Here is a 24,528-nt window from a genome sequence, read left to right as displayed (position 1 = left end):
CAATGTTCATATATAACAAATGCAAACCTTTTGAAGAATTTTTTTGAAGAATTGTCATCTAAATCCATCTATAGTACGCCATTCACATCATCTGTCGTACAGGGGAAAAAAGTTCTTTTTGCCCTTTCTACCAGTTAAGGCAGGAAGCCTGACTAGACTTTAGTGCATTCTTTCAGTGAACTATGCATTGTGTTCCATCTTTTTTTTCAGGTGATGGTGATGGAATATTGTAGAATAGACACAAAATAAATTTCAAACTTGCATTGTAAATCTTCACAGTGCCAGAATATAAAGCATTATGTTTAGTCAAAGAACAAAAAGCACCACGTTCTTTTTTTCAGACACAATCCATGAAGTTGAGTGCTCAAGTCTTATGACAACCTGCAAACTAAGAATTATTCTTGTAAATTATTAATAGATTGGATGCCAAATCTGTATAGAACACTAGATTCAGAGCTTAACTCAGAAGACTGAAATGTAAGACATTAATTGCAAAAAAAAACCCAACAGGAGCACATCTGTTGTAAATCACTTGGCCAACTCTGCTACCATTGTTTGCTAAGTGCGCACAGAACTACATCCCAATAGGTGACTTTTACTTCCAAAAGAGTTTTGTGCTCATGTCAAAGCTCTGTGCATAGGTCTGTCATAGTAGAATGTCACTTATGTTATGCTTCATCTTTGCTCACATAGAAGAAAAATAAGCTTAACTTACTGTGTTTGTAGGCCTTTTCATTAGAGCGAGGGAAAAATAAATCGCAGGTACAGCTTAATTTAGAAGGGAGATGTTTGAGGGGCTCTCCCATTCCATAAAGGGTTTAGAATAAGAGTTTTGTTAAATGTTAACTGCCGTGAAAATACCAGTTCAGTGGCTGTTACAAATGCTTGTCCTTGAAGGACTCCCCCCTTTAATTACATTACATTTTACAGTAGCTGTTTTTAGAAAATCAACTACCTTTTTCTTGCAGTTACTCTGAATAAAACATTTATTGTAACTGCGTTCGTTAGCGTAGTGAGGGGGCTTTCAAGGCAATTAAATAAACAATTTGTTAGGTTCTTACCTAACTTTGAAACACATACTTTCAGGTTTCGTTTCGGTTTTGGTTTTTTTCCCAGCAGTACAGAGAGTGGTACCAGTGGAGGTGATAACAGTTGAATATTTTATGCCCCCCTCCCCCTGAACAAAACCTTAGTTTTTAGTTTAATGCAATGCAGACTTCTTTGCCAGAACGCTGTGCAAAACTGGCTCAATTCTAATCTCATCTCCAGAGTTGTCAGTTACAACTACAGAGAACTGAGGGGCCCACACATCTTAACTGTAGATTAAAATGCATAAACTCGCAGCTTGCTTCATAGTTTTGTTCAGTCAGAAGTTTTAGATGAAGCAGTGAAAACAAATGCATTGTTCTTGAGCAACAAGTCAAAGCAAAAAAATACTACAGATACGTGTGACAGCATTTGAAATGCCTCAAATTCTTACAGCCGTATACATTGCTACTCTGGAAAGCTTGGTAGAGAAGAGCAGCAAAGGTAGTATAGCGAGGGATTAAGACCGATTTTTTTGCAGTAGGAACTTACTGCTGTTTGTATGTACGTGGTCCAGAGCCTGAACAACCTGTGCTCGCACCACATGAGAAATGCACTGGTGTTTTGTAGCATTATCCAGGATAGCTCGATACATTCTAAATATGCCTGCCATCCACCAACACAAATGCCTTCTAAAATAATTTTCATTGGACGCTTATATTCAAACTAGCTTTTGTATTGTTGCTTTTGTGTAACTTACAGCACTTGTTACAAGCTGCAGGTTTACCACGTCTTTACAGTGGAGTAGATGAAGATGCTGCCCTGTTACAAGGAAGCCAAACGGCCATAAGCATTTTCACAGTATGGATGTCAAAGCAGGGATTGTAGGCTTCAAAGAATTATGTGAGAATTCCAGCATGTTGTCCAAAGCCAGAATTTTAAGTAAGGCTTTTCTCCTTTTGCCCCCAGAAAATATTCACCGACCCTGGAAGCTTGTCCATAGCAACTATCAACAAACTCCGCGAGAGTTGCAGAGAGAAGTTGCTTTCTCAGGGATAACTCACCAGATTTAACCAGCTGGTCAGATCTTACAGCAATTGACACATTCCTCTATTTGCACTGACTAAAGCACACTTTAAGCTTTCCACGAGTTAACTGACACTTGACCAATTTTTCCTGCCTTTCAAGTAAGTGTTGTTAACACTTTGTACTGTATGTCAGACTTTGTAACTGGAACTGCTGCTTCTCTGGGGTTTTTTGGTTGTTTGTGATTTTTGGGGGGTTTTTTTTGTTTTTTTGTTAAGGATTAAAGTGTTTTCAGAGTAGAATGTGATCAGTGTCAGGACACTCTCTTTAGGAAAGCAGTCGCTGTCCTTGTCTTTTCAGGGCATTTTGTAATGTTAAAAGAAAACAGGTGCATAAAATTATATACACCCTTCCTACTGTATTAACTGTGCCACCGCTATCATTTGTACAAAATAAATTAATTTAATTTGTCAGAACCTGTTTCTTGGTGTGAAGAAACTAAGATACCTCATCTCTTTCCTGACTGCCACCACTTGGCTAGAATATAAGCATCTTCCTTCTTCCTTGCTGCTATCACTTAAGGAACACAATAAATATGGCAAAGTGCAGGGCAAGACAGCATTGAGGAAGGTGATCTTTATCTACACTAAGTTACTCTATGCAGTGTGTAACAGCTCTTCAGGTTAAGGCAGCAGGGAACATGCCAAGTCCAGGCTACAGAAAGCAGCAGCAAAAACTCCCCTATAACCACTCTTACTATTGTATATGCTTGTTCAGGGTTTTCTAGCTCTAGCACAGTAGGTAACAAGTAATTTGACTCACATCTGGAAGCAGCATTTCTCACTTTGTTGTAAGGGACAGGTACGTAGATGCTGTACTTCTACTTTGCGCTGGTGTACTGAGGTGTACTGCGCACTACAGATGCTCTATCCTCATATACCTGCATCCCTAAAAACGGTGGGAGAAACACTTGTAGAGATCGCCACAGACAGACAGACAGACTTCTTCCTTGACTGGGCGAGGCAGTCTGTGCAAGTCCAGCTCTCCTGCCCCTGGGCAGAACGAGCAAGGCAGCAGCCCTGCCCCTGGCCCTCGGGCCCCTTGCAGCCCTGCCGGGGCCGGGCACCTGGGAATTGCTTCCTCGTCCTGACAGAGCCCTCTCGTGGCCAAATCCTTTCCCTCGCCATCCTCTTTGGGAAGGGAGAGAAGACTGAAGAGAGGCCAACAACGTGCACTTTTTATTCTCCCTGTTGAACAACTGCTGTGGAAAGCCTCACCTTTTAACACCACGCTCCTTTTCAGACTCTACTCCAAGTTCTCTTCATTCCTTGTCAAGGAAGGCTTGGTGCCACACAGAGAAAAAACTTTAACGTTTCCTTAACGTAACTCCACACTAAGGCTTGTTTAAAGCTCTCAAAGTAGAGCCAAACCAAGACTTTAGCACTTACCAAATGGTCAAATGGTTCTAAGAGCGATCAGCAACACTAAGATATACAGAAAAAAAGTGTCTTTATTAGCATTGTTACAGGCAATGCATACATAAGAACTGATCCTTAAAGTGTACAACCCCCCAGCCAAGTTTAAAGCAAGAGAATCAGCAGATTGAGATCTATATTGTACACATGTGCAGTAACAGGATCTCTCTGGACCTTCCAACAGAAGAGACAGAAATCACTTTACAAAAAAACGTAAATAAAAATAACACCCATTTTAAAAAAGTACCAGCTCTTAACAAGCTGGCGTAGCATCAAAAATACCAAACAGGGGAGTTGTCCAATCATAAAGAGTTCCTGTAAAGTTTGAGTATTGCGTTGTTCACACCCTGCGTATTCCAGGCATTGAGTTTAAAGCTTAGTAAAAAATACACACTTAAAAGACAAGGTGGAGTTTAGATTTTAAATTTCAATTTTGTCAGTTGTTACTAAATGTCTTTAAATGCATCATCAGTATAACTAACATCGTCGCTGGATGGCAGCAGTACGAAGAGTGAACCTTTTCCCTTTGTTAAGAGTTCTGAAATTGAGTCAGTGTGAATTAGCAACATCCCTCTCCGGAATCTTTAGCTGACGTTACCTTATGCCAATTCCAAAAAAGCACCCTTAAAAACTTTTAGCTTGTTTCTAAGTGGGTAAATATTTAAACTAGTTAGCAAAATTAAACACCAGAATTTTCAGAAGTTATTTTTGTGCATAGTTAAATGCTGCAAGATGATTTCACATTTAATAAAGCAGACTTTAAAGAAGAAGCAACTTGCAAGAAAAGGTGTTCCCTTACAATATCAGTCTTAGCTCAGGGGAAATGTGGGGGGGGATTTTCCCAGCTTCTTGCAATTGCTTTTCATCTACACTGGATTTTAGTGCAAGTCATTAAATTGTTTGATATCCAGCATGGCTCCTCTTTCTGCCAATCAAGTAAGCAATCAAGACAATTAGAACAAGACCAGCAAGGGCTGCACCAACTATGATAGGGATCAGCATGTTATTTTCATCCAGCTGACATTCTTCCACTGAAGAGAGAGAAAAAGATCCATGTTAGGCACCAGTGCACCAACAGATGGCTGTATCCAGAACATCAAGTTTCTACTCTCAGCACATAGATAAAACTGGCTGAAGTTAACTTCGAGCGTAGCTTGCCAACAACCAAAAGGCAGCCAAGTCCACTGACTATAATCGTTCAGGATGAAGTCTTTCTAGTACTAGTTGTATGCACAATATAGAGATTCATAATAATTGTTTCTTCTCAAGAACCATCACTGTAATGCAAAGCTTAGCCATCATTAATACATCCACGTGACTCCTCCCCTAGCCATTTTGCTTTAACCACAAAAGACAGCGTTAGCTAAAAGAGTCAGGAACATTGCCGCTTTCATACAACTGTCTGCACAGTTAGGAAGGAAAGTTAACCCTCTTCCTTAACTCTTCTCTGGACCACAAGGAACAAGTCCTAGTTATTTCAAAGCTTTTTACATACTTCTCGCACTAGCCTCAACTCAGACATCTTACCAGCTGCTACAACATCTGCAGTAGGGCGTGCAGAAACAACGCACAGCAACCACAAGCTGATGCTTGGCTACAGATTATTATATGTTTGTATCAAAACGCACTTCACAAACCTTAGGTTCCCCGCCAAAACGTAAGCTTCTTACCTGCCCCAAATTTGTCTCCATCAATCTTGAAAACCTGGATCTGAACATTAAATATATTGACAAGGGCTTTGTCCGTGACCTGGAGATTCTCCTCTGCACTGCACTTGTAGGAGTTCCCTACTGTAGCTCTCAGCTCGCTCATGCTGTTGTTCGATGCTTCAAACTTTGGAACTGTGTAAGATAAAGCCTTATTACAGAATCCTGAAGAGCAGGGGCTGTAAGCTCGTAGAGCTTAAACTCAATACATTCATCCCCAACATTTCTAACAGGTTATTTAATCCAGGCAACCCGTAATATTTATAGAAGTAGTTATTGAAAGTAGACTTCTTAAAAGTCCCTACCTTTTGCTTCAGAAGGCAGAGTTGTGCTTACATTCACACCTTGCAGGAAGAATTTTTCAGTACTTGCGTTCTTTAAAAAAAAAAAAAAAAAACACAAAACCAAAAAAACCCAGTAGTTATCACTTAAGCTAATGATGAACAACATAAGCTGTTAAGATTTGGGTTCAATTCTGCATGCATTTTGAGAAAGGTTTTCAAAGGATAGTCCACACTTGGGACGAGCATCCAAAGGAAGAGCTCAGTTGGACTTTCAGAGAGAAAAGCTACGGAAGGTATGCACCTTAGGGAAGGTGACTCGGGGAGGGAAGGGGGGACTGTCACCCCTCAGACTGCTGACTTGACCTCCACGCTACAGGTGTAGTCCCACCTGTGCCTTACCCCGGCTAGTGCAATGATCTCGCCTGTGCTACAGGTACAGCTTTAAAGCAGCTCGGTACCCCACAGAGATGTGGAGAGTCCTTTAACAGCGGCAGCTCTAGGTGATCGCATTTGATCAATCCCACAAGTATCAGAAGCAGCATGAAGCTGACAAACACAGTACAAACACAGTGGATTCAGTCCTCAAGGCTGCACAGCTCTAATACAGTACTGGGGCAGCGCTGCGGGAAACAGGATTTCCACCCATCACAGGAGTCCCTAAGACAAGCACACGTGGCTCTTGGGCTGTACACAGAATATCGATGAGAACTTAAATCCAGTTCCAGACTTGTACAATTAGATGAGATGCCTGTTTGTCACAGGCTATTCCTCTGCTACAGCAGAACTGTTCCCAGTTTGGGCGAGAAGCTTTAGAGAGCAGGCAATATAATCTTAAAAGAAATTCCAACTCCAAACAAAATAGATATCTGTCTATACATACATGTATATATTCTTTCCTCACAACAGTTACCACGTATTAAGCCCTCTAAATCCTAGCATTAAAACCAAAGCAACTACTTACTCCCTTTCCTGCAGTTGCATCTTTTTTTCTTGTACTTGCCCCAGTTAGCCTTCCCACATGAGAAGTCCTGCACTCCCTAGAGGCTTTGTCTAGAGATTCTTACCAATGCAAAGTGGAAGATAACCCTTGTTTTCTCAAAAGTCAGATTCAAGAAGGCAGACGTATTGTCACATGTCCCAGAAGAAGTTGTATTATGTGGTACGAAATTCAGCAAATCCAATCCCATCTATGAGAGAAGAAGATCAGTTGTGACATTTGAAGAGACTAACGCATCACCATACGTTCAGTTGACTTCTAGCTTGCTTGTACTCACACGCATACAATGCTGTGTTTGCCCACGCATTTTACAGACAACTGGGCAGATACACGTGCAAGTTACAGGCTGGTGTAAGCTGCACTGGCCTTACCAGGCTGGTACAGAGAACAAAGGGCATCTTTGCATGCCTAACGAAGCTTGCTGCAGCCCTGACTGGCTGCAGCCAATAACCTGCTGCTTTCTCCACACCAAACTTCTTTGGTCCTAGCAGCACAAGGAAAAACATCAGTAACCACCACTACGCAGGGGGAACAAGCTATAAAATACAGCTTTGACACAATCAAGGGAACTGCCTGTCAGCATGATCATCTTGCACCTCACTTCAGTTCCAAATGCTTTAGCTTTGCCCACGCTGCATGATTTTATACTGTCCCCTACCTGTCGAAGGCTGTGGGTTAAATGCGCTTGCCGAACAATCCAACTCAGTAGCTCTTAGGTTTTCCAAAGTCATACGAGGGTCAACTATCTGCCACCTCCTCACTGGTCATTACACTAGAGATCAGCTGTTCCAGCAGAGCTAGAATGCCGTGCTACAGGCCACGGCTTAGGGAATTTCACACAATTAAGGTGGCTAAAACACAGGCCATCGTAACCAGCTACTGTACAGCCACACACCAGCTACCAGCGCTCATGATTTTACCTCTCAGTCATCATCATCATAAGTAAATGCAATAGACTCCTTTGCACCACCACATACAGCATTAAGCAGCTAAATCCTATACAGGTACCACCCTCCTCGCACCAGGTCCTTTATCACCGAGATCCAACTTAAACTACACAAAAGCAGCCGTAATTTGTTTGCCTGCACTTGTCCTCGTTACCTCAGATTAAGCCACAGGATAGGAAAAGCTACCTGTGATCAAAGGTCCTTATAACAAAGCTTTACTGAACATAAAGGTTTGCTGACCCTTGGCCCTTGTTTCCTACTGAGGCCCTTCAGCAGTCCCTTTGGGGTTGCGCTCGTAGCTTTGCCTTACCGGTTAGTGGGTAACGGGTTTGTCTGTGGGGCTGGCAAGCTGGGCTTTGCATCAACAATGGAGGGAAAGAACCTGTGGCGGGGCTGGATCTTACATAAACCACGTAACATTTTTGCTGTTAAAATCGGCCATTAAGTAGCTCTTAAACATTAAAGTCAAACCCACGCCTTTTCAGTACTGGCTGAAGTTAATTAAGTCACAAGCCTGCCTGGTTTTACAGTAGTAATAATTTTCGCTTCTAATAGTCATTCACTGTTTTCATTCAGGTGCCTCAGGCCAAATTCCTGTATTTTATTTACCAGTTTAAAAATCTTGTTTAGATGCCATCTTTGATAATAGGATTCCCCCATCTCATATCTTGATAATTTTTACTGCTTCTGTGGAGTGGCCGCATGCACTTACTGGATTTGACAGACAAGTTTAGTGCTCTTACTGAATGGAAAAATCTTTAATGAACACTTTTGGTAGAAGCGAACTGCTTGAATCGTCACTAGCCTAGGTCAAGTTAAGCAATTTAAATAGAGGACAATCGTGGATGAACACTACAAAAGAACTGGGATTTTTAAAGAAAAAAGTTAGCCTATAATAATTTACCAAGTTTTCCCCAAAGAAGGAATCCGAAAGCTTTGAAGAAAGAAAAAAAAAAATTTACCTTTTCATCTTTTTTTAGATAGGTGATATTAAGCTGTAACCCCATGTAGGCAAGTACACAGGTTCCATTTGGACCAGTCACATTGTATTTACCAACTGCAGGATTTGGGGGCAATGCAGTTGGTGCTGGGCTAGTAGTTGGAACATGGCTAGTAGTTGGAACATGGCTAGTAGTTGGAACATGGCTAGTAGTTGGAACATGGCTAGTAGTTGGAACATGGCTAGTAGTCTGTTTAGGAGTTGTAGGCACTGCAGCAGTAGTAGAGACCATATCTTCAGCACATTCTGTCTCTGGAGAGAAAGGAAAATGGTCGTTACCAAACGAAACAAAGCTGCGGGATGCTCTACCTTTTTAATCCTCAAGGGAAAGGAGGACACAATTTCAAGTAGTTTTTCCTAATAGAAGACAATAAAAGCTGAGAAACACAATGGTAAAGCATTACCTAAACTCGTTGCAAAGTTTGAGACACTTTCAAAGCCTGGCATGTGAAAATGACACTTCTGCTGTTATTTACAGAAGTTCATGGTGACCACATCTGCTTTTATTCGTGTCTGTCATTTCACTTTGTCATCAAGTCAGGATAAATAAGATACTGCTGCATTGACAGAGCCAGCGTTCCTGCCACATCTTCACAGCAAGGCTGAGATGACTGCCCCTCATGCTCTGAGCACTCGCGTGCCAGAAGCAGAGGAACAGCTCTCCTGCCTGCTGTTAAAAGTGGTCTCCCAGGACATGTGTTGTTCTCCTTCCCCTCCCTCCCTCAGTTACACTGCCAGGTTGTGAGGACCCTACGTCATTATTTTGGCAATACCTACAGTAACGTTAAAATACTACAGGACCTCGCAAGTCCTCGTAGCAGTGCTGTGGCTCTTCTATCCTTAACAAAGGGATTCTAAGACACTGCTTCTGATGGCAAATGTTTTGCTACATCCTCTCCCTTCGGCTCCCACGTCCATCCTTCCCTTTAGTCCTGCATTAGTAGCCACCCACCACCAGGGGTACGAGGCTGAGAGAAGATGTGCAAGGCTGCCTTCGGTTTTCTGCCAGGTCAGCAGCAACTTCCAAGGCAAAAGGAGAGAGAAAGAACAGTGATTCTGATTTATTTGCCAGAGTACTCAGAAACACCTGGCAGCAAGATCTTAACTTGATCTGGGAGCCAAGAAGGTTCCTGCATTGAACATCTAAGCCAAAACCAAAGGTCACAGCAAAGACATTACTGTAGTAGAGGCTTCCATGTTCCAAGCCAAGGTCATCTCCACATGTCAGGGACAACAGCTTGCAACTTTATAAGGACGACAGCAACTGCAGCAGCAGTCAATTCTGACTCAAAGAGCCTACTTCTAAAATTTAATCCATATCTATCTTGCAGATACTAGGTATCCAATAAATAGCCTCTGAACTTAAACAGCAACTTAACTTAACAATTATGGCTCAGAAAGAGGAACTCTAATCACAGACTCCAACATAGCATGCTTTCCTATTTCTACTCCATTTCTGGAAAGTCAAAGAGCAGAGGGAAGGTGGATAAATGGAAGAGTGACCCTATCTTTTGTAGACTTAACAGATACTGGTCAAGTCCCAAAATGTATTAATTTCCTAACCAATAAACCAAACAGCAGCTTTACTTGGTACTTCAATGGAGAATTTCCCTCCATCTGCAAGACCCCAACACATACAGCCTCTTACTCAAGTTAGCAGAGATAGAAACAACCAAATCACTTCAAGTGGATGTTTTTCCTAGGTGGAGTCTTGATACAGTATTTTCACTGAACTGATTTACAGCATAGCTCCCAGTAACTCTTCAAGACAGATTTGGAGATGAGACAAATTCTTATGTCTTTTTCTGACAGTTACAGGAACGCAGCTGACAAAACTACCAACAGATAAAATTAAAGCCCCCTTTTCTTCAGAGCTGCAGATAATCACTACCATAACCTCAGTCACTAATTTCCAGGTACAATGACAGAAGTTACCATTACTAGTGATGCACAGATGCACTGAACACTGACTCTTCTTCCCTTCAGTGAGCCTTGCCCAGATCACCAGCACAAATATCCACTAATGAAGGAGCTGCAAGGAAAAGAAGTTAAGGGAGAATTCCAGAGCTAAGGTTTATCAATAACTAGCTGCCAAAAGGACCGGGGAAGTCTCAAGCCTACAAGAGTGGAAAGAAGGAACTGACCTGGAAAGAACAAGGTCATTTCAGGGTCAAGATTAAAAAAAAAGGATAAAGTGATAATTCTTTAACCAACTGAATTAAAAAAAAAAAAAAAAAAAAAAAAAAAAAGAGATCGCTCATTGTGCAGTAGGAATAGAAAAAAAATATCTGGGTGCAGTCCCAAAACAGTAACAAAAACCTAGTGAGGATGATGATTTAAAGACAAAACTGAGCATGGCAGTATGGACAACAGGAACATGGAAACAAACAAAAAAAAAAAAAACAAAGAAAAAAACCAAAAACCTTGAACTCAGACCAAACAGTGTCCACCCCAGGATCATACGAAATTATGTGGTTTTTTTCTGAGGATCAATAATTTCATCAAGAGAGTGATACCACAGGATGGAGAAAAGCAATTCTGGGGAAGTGATCCTGGCAAATTAAAGTGTTTATATTAATCTAAAAAAGAAAAGAAGTAATTAGGAATAGAAAGAAAACAAATTCTGACAAACTTGTGTTGCATAAGGAACACCCTCCCAAAATAATGCCTTTTTTTTTTTTTAACCAAAGGACTATGTAAGAACAGATAACAAGTGGTGTTAAAAGGAAAATTATGACACAGTAGGGAGATTTTATTGAAGTTGTATAGAAGTTAAAAACCAGCCCTTCCCAATATCACGGCTTATGTTCACGCCTGCTGATAACTGATCACTTAGCATCCAGTATAACAACTGGATCAAGATATTATGTTTAAAAAATGAGATAGTTCTGAAGACTGGAGTAATAAAAACCAGGTTATTTTTTTTAAAAATTACAAATGTAGGTCCACATCTTTGCTGCAAACTAGTTCACTGAGTGGAAAAGACTAATCAAGAGAATGCTACACACCGAAATCTGAGCCAGTTATGTGAGGCAGCCATAAAAGAAGCCAACTCCAGTATTACCGTGCATCAGGCAAGGTATTCTTCAGAGACACAGGACAAAGTGTAGATACTCCTGTAGAAGGCACTTGTTCAATGTATCCAACACATGCCAGCACTGACTACCCTAGTTTTTAACATTCATTTCAGCAGGTGCATAAATGGGATTAACAGCCTAAGAAAAGTTCTATATTTCCCAGAGAAGATCAGACTTCTTACTTGCCTCAAAAGTAAGGCAAAGATTTATCACTCCCTAAGATACCACCGGTGATCAAACATCAAGAGCCATGTAAACTGAAGAGCGTTGCCACAAAAGCAAAGGACATGAACAGGCCACGAAATAGTCTGTCTTCTAATCATTATAGCAATGAAATTCCAAAATGCTTTTCAATATAAGCAATCAGGACAAAAAGTTGTTTTGTGATTGAGCCTGACAGAGAAAGAACATCACTGTTACAGCTTATCTCCCGTAGGAAGATGTACATATCTGCTCCCTACGGACCAGTTCTCTATTGTCTGCCATTATATCACTAATTTTCCCCAGAGCACACAGTAACTAGTTCAAACTACTTTGGTAGAGGCATAATACTTGGAAGTTATCAGACACTTCTTAAACTAGGATTTTGGCCACGTACCCAGTTGACTTACTGCAGCATGGGTTTACACCCATAAATACTCATGAACAGAAGGAACGTTCCCCAATACCTGTACAAAACCCATGGGAACACAGAGCACTATCTTCTAGTCATGGATGCTGACACCCCTACAGAGAAAACCTGAAGCCGGTCTATCCATTTCAAAAGATGCTGCTATCACGAGCTTTAGATCCAGTTTGTACTTGCCTAAATACGATTAGCCAGGACTTAAAAAGAAATAACCTATTATAGGAAATATTAGCTCACCAAGTACATTTTCTGCTACAAGATACCTACTGTTCATACTGACAGTGCCATTTGTGAGATAGGCTTCCAAAGTAACATTGCTAAAAGTAATGTTCACGTTCTTCATATTCACATGCTTGGAGTTGATGCATCTGTATTTTGTGCCCATATATGCCTGAAAAATAGTTTTACGTGATACTCTCTTCACTTCTCCTGTAAAAAGATTACATCGCATTACTATGTAACAGGTATTTACAGAAACAAATCAGTATTACATCTGGAAGGGTTTCACAATGAGAACGGGAAGTTTTCATTTTACCTGCAGTTGAATTATGGAATAAAGTTGCATCTGACAGATTGTAGTGGAAAACTAGCTCTTCAACTTGGTACTTGTCTGTATATTCTGAGAAATTCAGGCTTAATGAATGTCCTGCTCCAAAACCCAGTACCAGAAGTGGATGAGATGCGTTATGTTTACCACATGAGCTCTGTGGCTCTACTGTAGCATTTTGTGGAAGAAAAAAGTGTGCAAACTGTGGGGTAGAAAACAAGACACAGGTAAATGGGATGATGTAACAGCTTTTCCTTACTGCTTTTTAAATATCCTATGAAACTATTATAAAACATACGGCTGACATTCATATGCTATAAAATGTCTACTTGTATACCTGTATATAGCAAGTAGCATGTTATTGACACTTGGATTTCTAAGAATATTGTTCTCTGAAATATGAGGACAAAGCAGTACATACTCACAGCACCTCTTAGACTTTTTCCCCCCTAAACCAGCACTATGAATTTGCAGGTACTTCTGTACTAGGTGAATGAGATCTGGCAAACCCTGGATATTGAAAAATGGGAGAATTTAAGCTTTGCTTCTTGTAGTACAATTGAGTAAGAACAAAACCAAACAGTACAGCCTACATAGTCTAGCTATAATACTTGGAGTTTATTACATATTGAGAAGTAACTTGGTACCTGAAGACTTACACAAGGTTTACTGGAAAGTTTTGAATGTACTGCTTACAAGAAGGGATGGCCAAAAGCATGTTATGAAAGCAGTCACCTCTGAATGCAAACTTCCATACCAGTATCAGCAAGATTTCAGACCATCAGCACCACTGAAAAAGTGGACTATGCAATATAACTCTCAGCTCAAATCATACGTAACAAGTGCACCACTGGCAAAGTAGTAGGATTTTTTAATCTCGCATTACACTGATGGCTAGGAAAAAGCAGCAAGAGTGTCTCAAAACATGTAACTGCAATGAGATTATAAATAATCCACAATTCCTGTTCAGTAGTAAAGATACCAAAAAAGTAGACTGAAAAGCAGAGTATTTGTGAATAAAAAGTCTAACTTTCCATTAACAGGCTTTTGCTGTTAATATGCAACAACTTGCATGCACGGCACTAGCCTGTAGATACCCTGAAAGCCAGAGATTTGCTCAGTGAGAAGATCAGAGGTTTCAGGGAAGTTTAAAAGCTACATGCTGACGGCCATTTCAGTTCAGATTTAGTCCATGTAAGTATGACCAAGTTCACCAAAATACAACTGGTAGCATTTTTGCCTCTACAGTTCCAATGAAAGCCATTTTAGCTACCAATAGGACTGGTATGGAATTTCAGTCACAAAAGTAATTTCACACATGTATTGCTTGTGGTGGTTTCAGGCAGCCATAACCCTGTTTAATTAGAAGAAGCATCAGTAATAAAGAAAAGTTGATGCAACTGATGACTGGGAAAGGGGAGATCTTTGCTGAAGCAGTTTTTCATGCTTAAATACTTATTCAAAGTTTAAATACTGCACACGTGCAGAAATACCACACATTTTATAAACACAAGTTAGAGACTTACCTCTTTTTGCCCATTGCTTTTATATTCCACTGAGAAGTCTACTATCAGATCAGCAATTATGCAGATGTTACCACTTGAATCTTTCACCTCAAATGAAGAGGAAGCCTGTAAAAAGCCTGTTAAGAATGACAAGTGGTTAACTTGGTGTCATGTAAGTTTTTATTTTTGATCCCAAAGAGACAAATACCTACAACTGTACATTTTAAGAGTACATCCTAAACAGCAGTTGAGTTTGGAAACTTGGGCACTAACAGTCTCTATGCTAGCTTCGGCATCCCTAACACGCAGAGGACAAATTTAACACCCCATTTATAAAAAGACAAAGCCACCCAAACCAAAACTGTTGACATGCTGGGTCCTCAGAGGGTAAGAAAAACTTGCAACAAACACCAGTCATACTGTTCAAGGCAGCTACTCAGTGTTCATCCTACACAGCAACTATTCTGCAAGCTTCAGCCAGAATTGACTTAGCATATTTGATCCTGCATGCCTACAGCGCTCAGCCTTCCCCCCGCAGCACATCACGCAGCCTTCATTCCCGCTGTACCAGGACACTCAGCTGTACGTGCACTGAATGCAGCATTTAGAAAGCTTGGGTTGACTGCAGATGTTTTGGAGGGACTGCCAAAAATAGCGTGATGGAGCGTGCCACCCTTGCCAGGAGAACTTCTCTTTAATGTCATCGCGCTCTCTACATTTGAGAGGAGGATGGGGGCCAAGACCTTGACACAGACTGAGGTTATGTTTTCCCAACTGGTTTAAACTAACCTCAGACTGAGCTGCTGACAAAATCACAGCTTTCCCCCCCCTCGCTCCCCTCCAGCCCCAGCGCTCAGAGCACTAGCACAACTGACCACGCTAGTACTGACTTAACAGGCAAAGAACACATGGTGAGAGGCGCACGGGATCATCCTTTCTGACAGCAGCATGGACCGAGGCCAGCATCCACCGACAATGAAGCTTCACCTAGGGGACGCGTTGTGGCAGGCTGGATACAGCCAGAAAGCTGGTTATCTCGTACTTCATCTGCGGTAAGGGCGAACTGGACAGTGCTCTTGTATCTGATCTTTACTGTAGAGCGTTTTATTTTTCTGATTCTCAATTTGTCACCATACATACATCTGAAGCAAACCTCACTGCAACAAGCCTGCACCATTTTCATGCTAGCACTTTATCAGCTTGCATTTGCAACAGCTTCAGTCTTGCAGAAAACTTGAAAAAAAAAAAACAAAACAGCTGCAAGACATAAACCACTCCATTTATCTCAAGCAAATAATCTTTAAAGAGTCAAACATGCTAACCCATTCAACTGCTGATACAGCAAAAAGTTCCAGCTGAGGGGTTATCCATTAGCTAGCTTTCCTCCCCAAGAAGTTTTCAAAAAGCAAATCCCAATTTTAAAACTTCTCACTACAAAACTATGGGGCATACAATTGTATTAAGACAGTTATTAGGAAAAATTTGACTTATGTCAGTTCAACCTGGGGAGAAGGCACTTCAGTTGTAGGAACACACTGGAAACAATTTCTCTGGCACTCAGCAAGCATTTTCCCATGGTGCCTTCCCCTTAGCAACAATATATTCTCCCCCAGCACCAAAGGGGGACAAAACTTAAGCTGGAATTCATACACTTTACCCAGTTGTTTAAAGAGTCTAGACTTGAAACCAGAGCTAGACAGAAGAAAGAAACTGCTTAAAAATGGATAGTATAGAAAACTGATATTTCAAAGCAAAATTGTCCTACCTTTGACTTTATGTCCAGCTCATAATGTTCACTAAGGAACATATATTAACAAAGAAAACATTACTTACTGCAGTTCAGCACAGTGCTAGAAATAATCGATGCTCTTCCGCACAGAAGTTGCAATTTGCAAAGTTTCCTTCAATTAAATTTACATCTGGAACTTGTTTACATTTTACCTAAGCACTTACTTTCTCAAGAGCAAGCTGCTTACACTTTTTTGAAGATTTCTAGCACAGCAGAGAGGCAGGGAATAAGACTCCACGGCTACTTGAACTGACGCTACCAATAGAAAATATGCTAGAATGAAAATCTTCAGTGTGCATGCCGACTCCCTTGTTTGATAGCTATTAAAAAAAACTTGGCAATGTTAGAGCTAAGAATAAACAAGTAATAGGCAGTAAAAGACTAAAAGAAGCAGAAAAAAAAATCACTTTTGAAAAGCAATACGAGGGAAAGAAAAGACTGAAAAACAATTAAGAAAGCGTTGCTGACCTAAAGGAAAATGTGACAGACCTGCCCATTACAGGTGATTCAGAGAACAACAAAAAACAACGCAGAGGTACCAGAAAACACCAAATGGAAGACGGATTCTGGGAATGAAGAGCTGACAGATCACCCTCAGCAAGTTTAAGTAAAAGAGAATAAGGGCTGTGAACAACCCGTAAAAAATACCACCTGCATTTGCAAGAGTTTTGCAAGGTTAAGTTCACGCCACGATACGAATCCCGATTTCATTAGTGTGGAACAAACGCTGTAAAACCCCATTCCTTCTTAAGAAATGTTGAGCAGCTGCTGGATTTGCAGTGTCAGTGATGAGACAGAAGCATCAGGCACGAGACACTGAGCTGTCCTCGACGAAGCAGCAAGAAGGCTGTTTCACTGCGAGTAAGCCGACGTGCGCAAGGATGGCGATCTGAGAGCGCGCTGTGCTGCAGCGTCATCTGCTCCCGTGGACTTGGGGCAGGGATGGAGAGGCATACAGGTGGAACTCAGTGAAACATAAGGGATACAGGGGCAAATTAAAATCAGAAAAAGACCCACTGAAGAACAAACCAGGAGACCGAAGGAAAGAAGGTCCTGCCTACTCTTCGCTCCAGGCAGTTTAAGGCAGAGGAACAGCTCGCTGGGTTTGGCAGGAAAGCAGCTGTTAAGTTTGTGAAGGCAGTTTCAGTGTCAACTAGTGATTAATGCATGAATCATCACCAGCCCACAAATAGTAAGAGCCTACAGTCAAAATGTCAAGAATACAGAAAAGCAAACTGATGTTGAATCAATCTGTGCTGGGAGTATTTCTCATTAAGTTACATAAAGTATTGCTTACTTCTATCATGGCGCATCTACAAGTTGAGAATATTGCTTGTACTTCTCACAACAATATCATTATTTGCTGTTTAACACAAACTGATACAACGTCTGTTTAGAAGAAACCAAATTTTCTTAACTTCAGACTTTAAATGCTCTTTTTAAACTGCAGCGCCCTATTTGAAAAATATCTGTGGCAGAGCAAGTGCAGTACTTCAGATTTACACAGCTGAACAGCTTCTACACTTTTCAATAGCAAAAGGTAAATTTTGTAAAGTTCCTTATTCATTTGGCCGGAAACACTACATTATGGGTATCTAGTAGAGGAATCATCAAAAATGTACTAGCGTCAAAGAAATTTCACTTAGTTCAGATGCTTCATTTGTATTCCAATAGGTTCCAAAAAAGTCTGCTTACATATTTGTTCTAGCTGCATATTTTCAGTTGAAAATCATAAGATAATCTCTCCCTTTATACCTCATTTCTGAAATTATAGTCTCATGCAAGAAAAGATGGAAGGTAAAACTGCTGAGGCAAAGCTAGATACGTTACTTGAATTAAATCCAGCATCCTTCCTTATCTAACATACCTACATCAAAAAAAACCAAGCAGAGTGTATTAACACTGAGATACAATAAACAAGTCAAACAAAACTAAGATTTTCTTGGTTATATAACAATTTGTCTTAAAGAAATCCACCTCAAAAAGTTAAGTTTGTTTCAAACTGAAAACTACAAAGCTACCACAACAATCTAGCACATTTGAACAATCTAAATCTGAGCCCTTTTGAATACGGCTCTTAAGAGTGGCAGGTTCCCCACCTCTTGACCACACAAAGATGCCTTCAGGTTTCAAGCTTTTTATAACTGAAATCCTGTTAGCCAAGCACAGCTACCCGTGGGTTACTCTCCCATATAATAGAAACCTACTAAGGCAGAAAGATTAATGGTTGTTGTGCTCTAAAAAAGCGAGCGTATATTAATGGCAACTGTTGACGCTATCTGCTTACAAAGAGGACTTTGGTTACTATAGTTAATGATTTACTTTGCCTCTAATTTTTATTAGAAACATGGAACGTTGACAATAAGGATCTCAAACACAAAAGTGTTATATTTTTTAAAATACAAATTATTAGATAATAATATAATAATTATTATATTTAAAATTTTAAAATTATTATATTTAAAATATAAATAGATAAAATATATCATTTTATATAATTTGGGTTTTGTTACTATATTCACCTTTCCTGCATATATAACAAGCTCTTTAGTATTTTTCTGCCTCCCTCTTGGAAGAAAGGGCAGCAAGCCATCCAAATCCACCTGGGCACGTATTCCACATCATCGGCAGTTTAAGCCATACAGATATCTAGCGGATGGGACTGTTTGCAGTTGAGTGACTATGGCGTCAGGGAGGAAAACCATGGCTGCAGCGTAGCCCAGCTAACCGCTCCCCACAAGCGCCGCGACAGTAGTTCAGAGTATCACACCCACAGCCTGGCCACACACATCAAAGACGCTGCTGGGCTACAGCCTACCCCGTGATTACTGCGCGGCAGTACTCTGAAGGTAAGGGATGCTTGCTAACAGATGCCAGCGTTACACGATCATTCTGTACCTAAGCTACAGCATCGCTGTGTTGCCCTGCATCTTTGCCCATGTGTTCTTTGGGTTCTTCGGGTATACGCAGCGAACGCTCCTATCTATGGGGCATTAATTCAAGGAGATAAGAAATGCTGGTTCTTATCTAGAGAAGGTTTATTTCCCACTGCACATGTGAACAGAAGTACCCAGTAATTTACTCATTCTGACGGTTCGGAAGGATCCTGTCATCTCAGTGCCGTTTTGTGAACAAAGTGGTGACCTCAGTCACCACTTTAGACTCCTAAGTCTATGCCAGAGAAGAGAATGAAAACATCCCTGAGAAGTTACGCTCTCCTTTAATCACTTGTCTTCTGTCCCCCAGAGGGACACCAGGTACAAGTCCTTTCACAGAAGGCTGAGTCAAGATCACTTGCTTAGGATCCAAGATCCTTGGGATATCTTGGGATAGTACAGAAAAAACAAGAATGTAAATAATAATATATTTTTTGAAAGACCACACTATTTACCAACCCTAACAATTCTGGGGAACAACTGAAAGCAGGAAAATCCCTTGACAGACTTGATGTATGAACCACTTTGCGTGAGACAAGATGGTCTTCGTAAAATTATGAGTTATACTTACCTGTCACCAATGGACTCAGAAGACTGAACACTGGCTATCTGGAAAGCATAGCAGGAAAAGACAAGGCTGGACTCACTTCAACTGCTGTTGGACACGCTCGAACACAAACACAGTGGTGGAAAGGGGAAACAGCTTAATTCATAGACAGATGAGAGTACTTTAAGGGAGAAGAGAATCAGCTGCACTTGTGCAGGTGCAGCACCTGATTGTATCAAGTTCCTGATCCAACCCTGGAAGACGCATCCTTGACAACTAACAGGGACAAATTCATACAGTCTCAGATACCCTCTGTCTTTATAAACAAATCTATAAAAGTACAAAAGCATTCTAAAGGAAAGGCTATTTAGCAGCTGTACACTTGCCATTTGGCCAGAGAATTGCACAATTGCATCAAGTTCAGTCACATGAAGCTTCTTTATGGTTTCCTATCTGGAGGAAGGAAGTCCTGGGATAGCTCTACAGCAGCTGATTACATGAGTCCACCGGGAGGTCTGAACTCGCGCAGCTAGACCCTTTTCATCATTCACACAAGTTCATTTTGCATTTGCTCTGGTTAGTGCCACCGCATCACACCACACAACTAACACACAGGTAGCTGGCAGCCCCAAACAACGTTTTGGAGGAAGGAGTACTGTGTTGACAATTTAAAGAGAAAGCCTCTCCAGAGGAGAGGATGTTGGAAAAAAGATAATAAACCAACTGCCTGAGTAAACCAGTCTCCTAGTCCTATTGAGAAGAGAGTACATCTCACCCCTGTGAAGGAAAGTAAAGACATACTGGTGTTCCCATATCACACAGACTGAATTCTGCCTTGTTAAGAAATCAGAAGCCACTGAAGGTTAATACAAGAAAACTAAAGGTATTAAGTGTGGACTGCTGTGCTCAAGCCTGAACAGCGGAGAGGGAACAGCTAGACAAATGCCCACTGCTCACAGCTGAACCATGTTTGAAATTCTGTACTCTGCTGCCAGGGCGCTACTAACACTCTCTCGCTTTGAATTACAGTAGAAAAAGTAGCACTGACAGCCAGTGGTGCTGTCAAGTGATAGAGAAGGTTAAGAAACTGTTAGCCTTAGACTGAACGGGGTACCTAGTCCATCTTGAAGCCAGACGTACAAAAAACCATGGAAGCCTGATTTACCAAAACATAAGATACATTTTAAAACAGTAGGCCTATAATTTAGAATTAAGATAATGCAACGAAGTGTTCCAATAGCTGTTGTAACTACTGCCACTCACATACCCAAAAGAGTCTCCTGCCAAGCTTAAGAGAATACCAAGAAATCCATTATGACACCAAGCTTTCCTCAGGGAATTTCCAAATAATGTCTGACTTGAGAGAAAAGACAAACTGTTGCAGTTAAGCTGAAACAAGCAAAGGTGAGGCGTGCCTTCTTAGTGCTAAAAATAAGTTATCTTTAAGGCATACAAAAGGCTTAACAGAGATAACAGTAGTTAACTTCCCAATAAAATATCCGTCTTTTCTTTTAGTAGGGCTCCCCTTTACCTAGAGGCAATTCTTCAGCTTATCATCTACTACTGATTAGAAATCATCCTATTCACTACAGAACAATCTAGAAGCAGGTTACGCCAAAAAAATGACACTTCTAAGTCAGCCTGAACAGGAATCTTGGGAGCATATCTCAACAGCAGCATGTCAGGGAACCTGCAGAGTTCTTACTCGGCAAGTAAGAAGTTACTTTACAAGTTCAAAAAGCAGCCAAAGTCGAAGCTGGGTAACCTATCACGTGATGACAGGCTTGGGACTAGCACACAAATCCAGATCCTTAGAGACTGTGTCAACACACTTCAAGAAGCTATCAAGCAAACACTAAGTTAAAGGCAGCATTCGCTAAAGCAATGTTTTGAAAGTCACACAACATAAAAACGGTTATATTTTGTGAAAACTACTTTGTACTCAGTCTCAGTTCCATACAGCTAGCAATACGAAAACTGAGGAAAACAATACAACACCAAATTATTCACTGCCTGGAATTTTTTAGCCAAGTTTCTCTCAACTATCCCTACACTGGTAGCAAGGTTTGAAATTCCCCTTCAAACCAGAGTTGTGCAATAGAAACACGTGAATTATGCGTCAATAACCCTGAAGTGGCATCACACTACCTTTTCAAACCCATTTTTCCTTCCCCAAATCTCAGACACTTCATTATTTACTCACTGATACTGAATCCATGTCTGACTCTAAACTTAAATTTTCAGAAATGTTTTCTCTGATGTGTTTGTGTTTCAGTAAGGAAAAAACCTACAGGTGCTCTAGGACTCAAAGAGCACAAGCAGCTCTGTTGGGTTTGGCACACAACCCAACTGACCCATCATGCTCAACAGCAGACGAGCACCATCTTCCCTCATATTTCAAAAAGCAACAGCTAAGTTTGAAGGGAGGCAATTTATTTCCCTTAGCCCCCTTTCCATGTATTTATCACTGTATTACCTAAGTCTTTTTTTCATTCCATATGCACGTTTGATATTCACAAGGAAATTCATCATGAAATACTTAATGCTGACATATGAAATATTCAGCTTAGTGCTTGCTGCTCAATGTGAACGGAAAACCGAAACAGTAAGTGAGGTGTGGTGAGGTATTCTGGAGGAAAAAAAAAAATTCTATTGTCCCAAAGTCAAGGCATTGCCAAACAAGCTTTCACATCTGACCCATCCATGCTAATCCTTCAGCCTCCTGTGATCATTCAGTGTTCACTCAGATGACTAAAAGGCTGCAAACAAGCTGCAAACGTCTAAAGAATTCAGCTGGTATCTTCTCATTATCTCCTATCTCATATTCTTCTCCCCTTACTACCGCCCAAGCCCAGACTCTGGCAGAAGATGATGGAGGCTATCTGTACTCCAAGGAGGGGTCTCTATTTGCAACACAAAGTTTTCCCCCAAGATGGCAGGATAAAGTTATGTAGAAACACCCAGCTACTAGACACTGGTACAACGCCCTATTTATCAGTTAATAGTTACTCTGGAGTAAAATAAACTAGTCCATTGCCTCAGCTGCCACAACCTAACGCATTTTACATGCCAAAAAGTGACAGAGCTAAATAGATTGAATTATGTTTGTAACTGCTGATTAAGCAGGGGAAGACTACTACAGTCCCAGAAAATATTATTTCTGGTACCACTTAAAAACTACACAGGCCGATTAGAAGACAAACGAAAACAATTTTTCATTTAAGCCATAACTACACTAAACAAGCTATACAAAGAATTCCCACTATAACATTAGTTCAACACCACTTAAGTTGTGGATGCCAATCCTAAAAAGCAAGTCTGATAGCACTGTAAGTCACCGTGCTCGCTAGACTGGCTCGCAAGGAGCTGGATACTTGAACTGCTCAGTGCCCCTTGCGAGTGACACCTTTGAGGCTCAGTGTTAACAGAGAAACTGAAGTACTGTCAATGACGATAAAGGTATTTACTACCAAAAAAGCGTTAGAAGAGTTTCCAAAGGCTGTCATAATCTCCAAAATGAAGGCAGATAACCGTTCTCAACTGCTGCTTTATTCAGGAAATATCTTTATGAGCTGCTGAAGAAGTTGCCTTTGCTGCCAAAGCCACATTTCAGAAACTTGATAGTGTCGTGTGATGTGGCTTTCAAGGCAACAAATCTAAAGCAAGGTAGTTATCAGCAAACAAGCAAGACACACTTCCTCATAAGACGGCCTTGCTGCACTAACGACCCTTCTCGTCAAGGCACTAAAACCCCTCTATTCCAGCGGCATTTCAGATTTCACTCCAGACGCAGCAGGATGAAAGCCAGTAAGTAAGGGAGCGTTACAGGCCCTATGGAAAAGAGCTGCTTCCTAGCAATGACATCAGTAGTTCCCACATTTCCATGCCTCCTGACAGCTAAAGGCGTATTTTCAGGTTCTTCCCGGAGCGCCGTCCCCAGGTCCGGTGGAGATGCCGGGACGAGCGCTGCCGGGCGCTACACGGTTCCCCCTCCCCAAGCACAGCCGCCGCCACCGCCGCCTTCCCCTCACCCTTCTCGTTCCTCCCGCAGCTGTCAGAGGTTCCCGGGCGCCGCCGGGGCCCGGTGCAGGGACGGGGAGGGGTGACCTCCCCAGACGACCCGCCGCCTCCCAGCAGCCGGGGACCCCTGGGGGCGGACCTGCCCCCCCCGCCCCGGCGCAGCCGGCTGCCGCCCCCAGGAGGCCCGGGACCCGCCGGCTCAGAGCTCCCGCCCCGGAATGGCAACAGCAGGTGGGAGCCCGCGGGCGGGTTTCCAGTTACAGGTGCCGCGTCCAGCGCCGCCGGCCCCGGGGCCGCCCCAGGCCGCGGCGGGCGGGCGAGCCCCCCCCGCTCCCCGCCGGGCGCCACAGGCCGCGGCCGCCCCGCCCCCCTCCTTACCGAGCAGGGCGGCCGCCGCGAGCAGCCCCCGCGCGCCTTGGGCCCGAGCCATGGCGGCGGCAGAGGAGGGGGGGCGAGGCGGCACCGGCGGGAGCGCGGAGCGGGTGCGAGGGCGGCGGGGGGCGGCGGCGGGGCACCGCGCTCGGGAGACTGGCGACGGCCCCGGCTGGTCATGTGATCGCTGACGTCACCCGGCCCCGCCCGGGGGCCGTCACGTGACCCGCGCGTTCGGCGCAATGGGCGGCCGCGGCGAGGGAGGTGGGAGGGATCTCGCGAGAGCAGGGGGCGGGGTGGGGCGCCCTCGCGCTCCAGCGGCCGCGGATCGATACGCGCGCGGGCCTGCGTGGGTCCGCGGGGCTGCATGCGCGTGTGCGAACGCGGCCGTGTGAGCGCCGGCGGGTGGTTTCCCCGCGCGCAGCCGCGCGGGGAGCGGGCCCGCGCCTCGGTCGGGGCGCAGGTGTAGGTGCCGCACCTGCCTCCCGCGCGCCCGCGGCCCGCGCGCAGCTGGGGGGCGTCGGGTGCCGGCGGCCGCTGCGCAGCGGCAGGCGAGCGCTTAGTGCGCGCCACGGCGCGCGGGGGCACGCGCGCCCACGCTGCGCCGTCGTCACCAGCTGCCGCGGTTCGGCCCCCCCTCGCTGCC

The 24,528-nt window shown here is 42.7% G+C and overlaps 2 protein-coding genes across 3 annotated transcripts in view; one reads left to right on the top strand and one right to left on the bottom strand.

The window, feature by feature from the left end:
- GRTP1 (growth hormone regulated TBC protein 1) overlaps nt 1-3,448 on the top strand; it is a 39,020-nt gene extending 35,572 nt beyond the window's left edge. For both annotated transcript variants that reach the window (XM_082305062.1, XM_082305063.1), the window contains one exon: nt 1,996-3,448. In XM_082305062.1, the coding sequence (XP_082161188.1) occupies nt 1,996-2,085 (90 nt within the window). In that variant the 3' untranslated portion in view covers nt 2,086-3,448. The remainder of the gene's footprint in view (nt 1-1,995) is intronic.
- A 96-nt stretch (nt 3,449-3,544) lies between these two features.
- On the bottom strand, nt 3,545-24,062 carry LAMP1 (lysosomal associated membrane protein 1; the record flags this gene model as incomplete). The annotated part of the gene is given in 10 exon segments (XM_082305061.1): nt 3,545-4,558; nt 5,198-5,368; nt 5,539-5,608; nt 6,582-6,704; nt 8,424-8,713; nt 12,434-12,595; nt 12,702-12,915; nt 14,240-14,355; nt 23,889-24,008; nt 24,011-24,062. Coding segments are annotated over 10 exon segments (1,458 nt in total). The 3' UTR covers nt 3,545-4,418.
- Nucleotides 24,063-24,528: the final 466 nt, after the last annotated feature.

The sequence above is a fragment of the Platalea leucorodia genome (assembly GCF_965183815.1).
Source record: "Platalea leucorodia genome assembly, chromosome: 2".
NCBI classification, from domain to species: Eukaryota; Metazoa; Chordata; class Aves; order Pelecaniformes; family Threskiornithidae; genus Platalea; species Platalea leucorodia.
The sequence above is the reverse complement of the archived record's forward strand: the minus strand, read 5'-3'. Positions and strand labels throughout refer to the sequence as shown.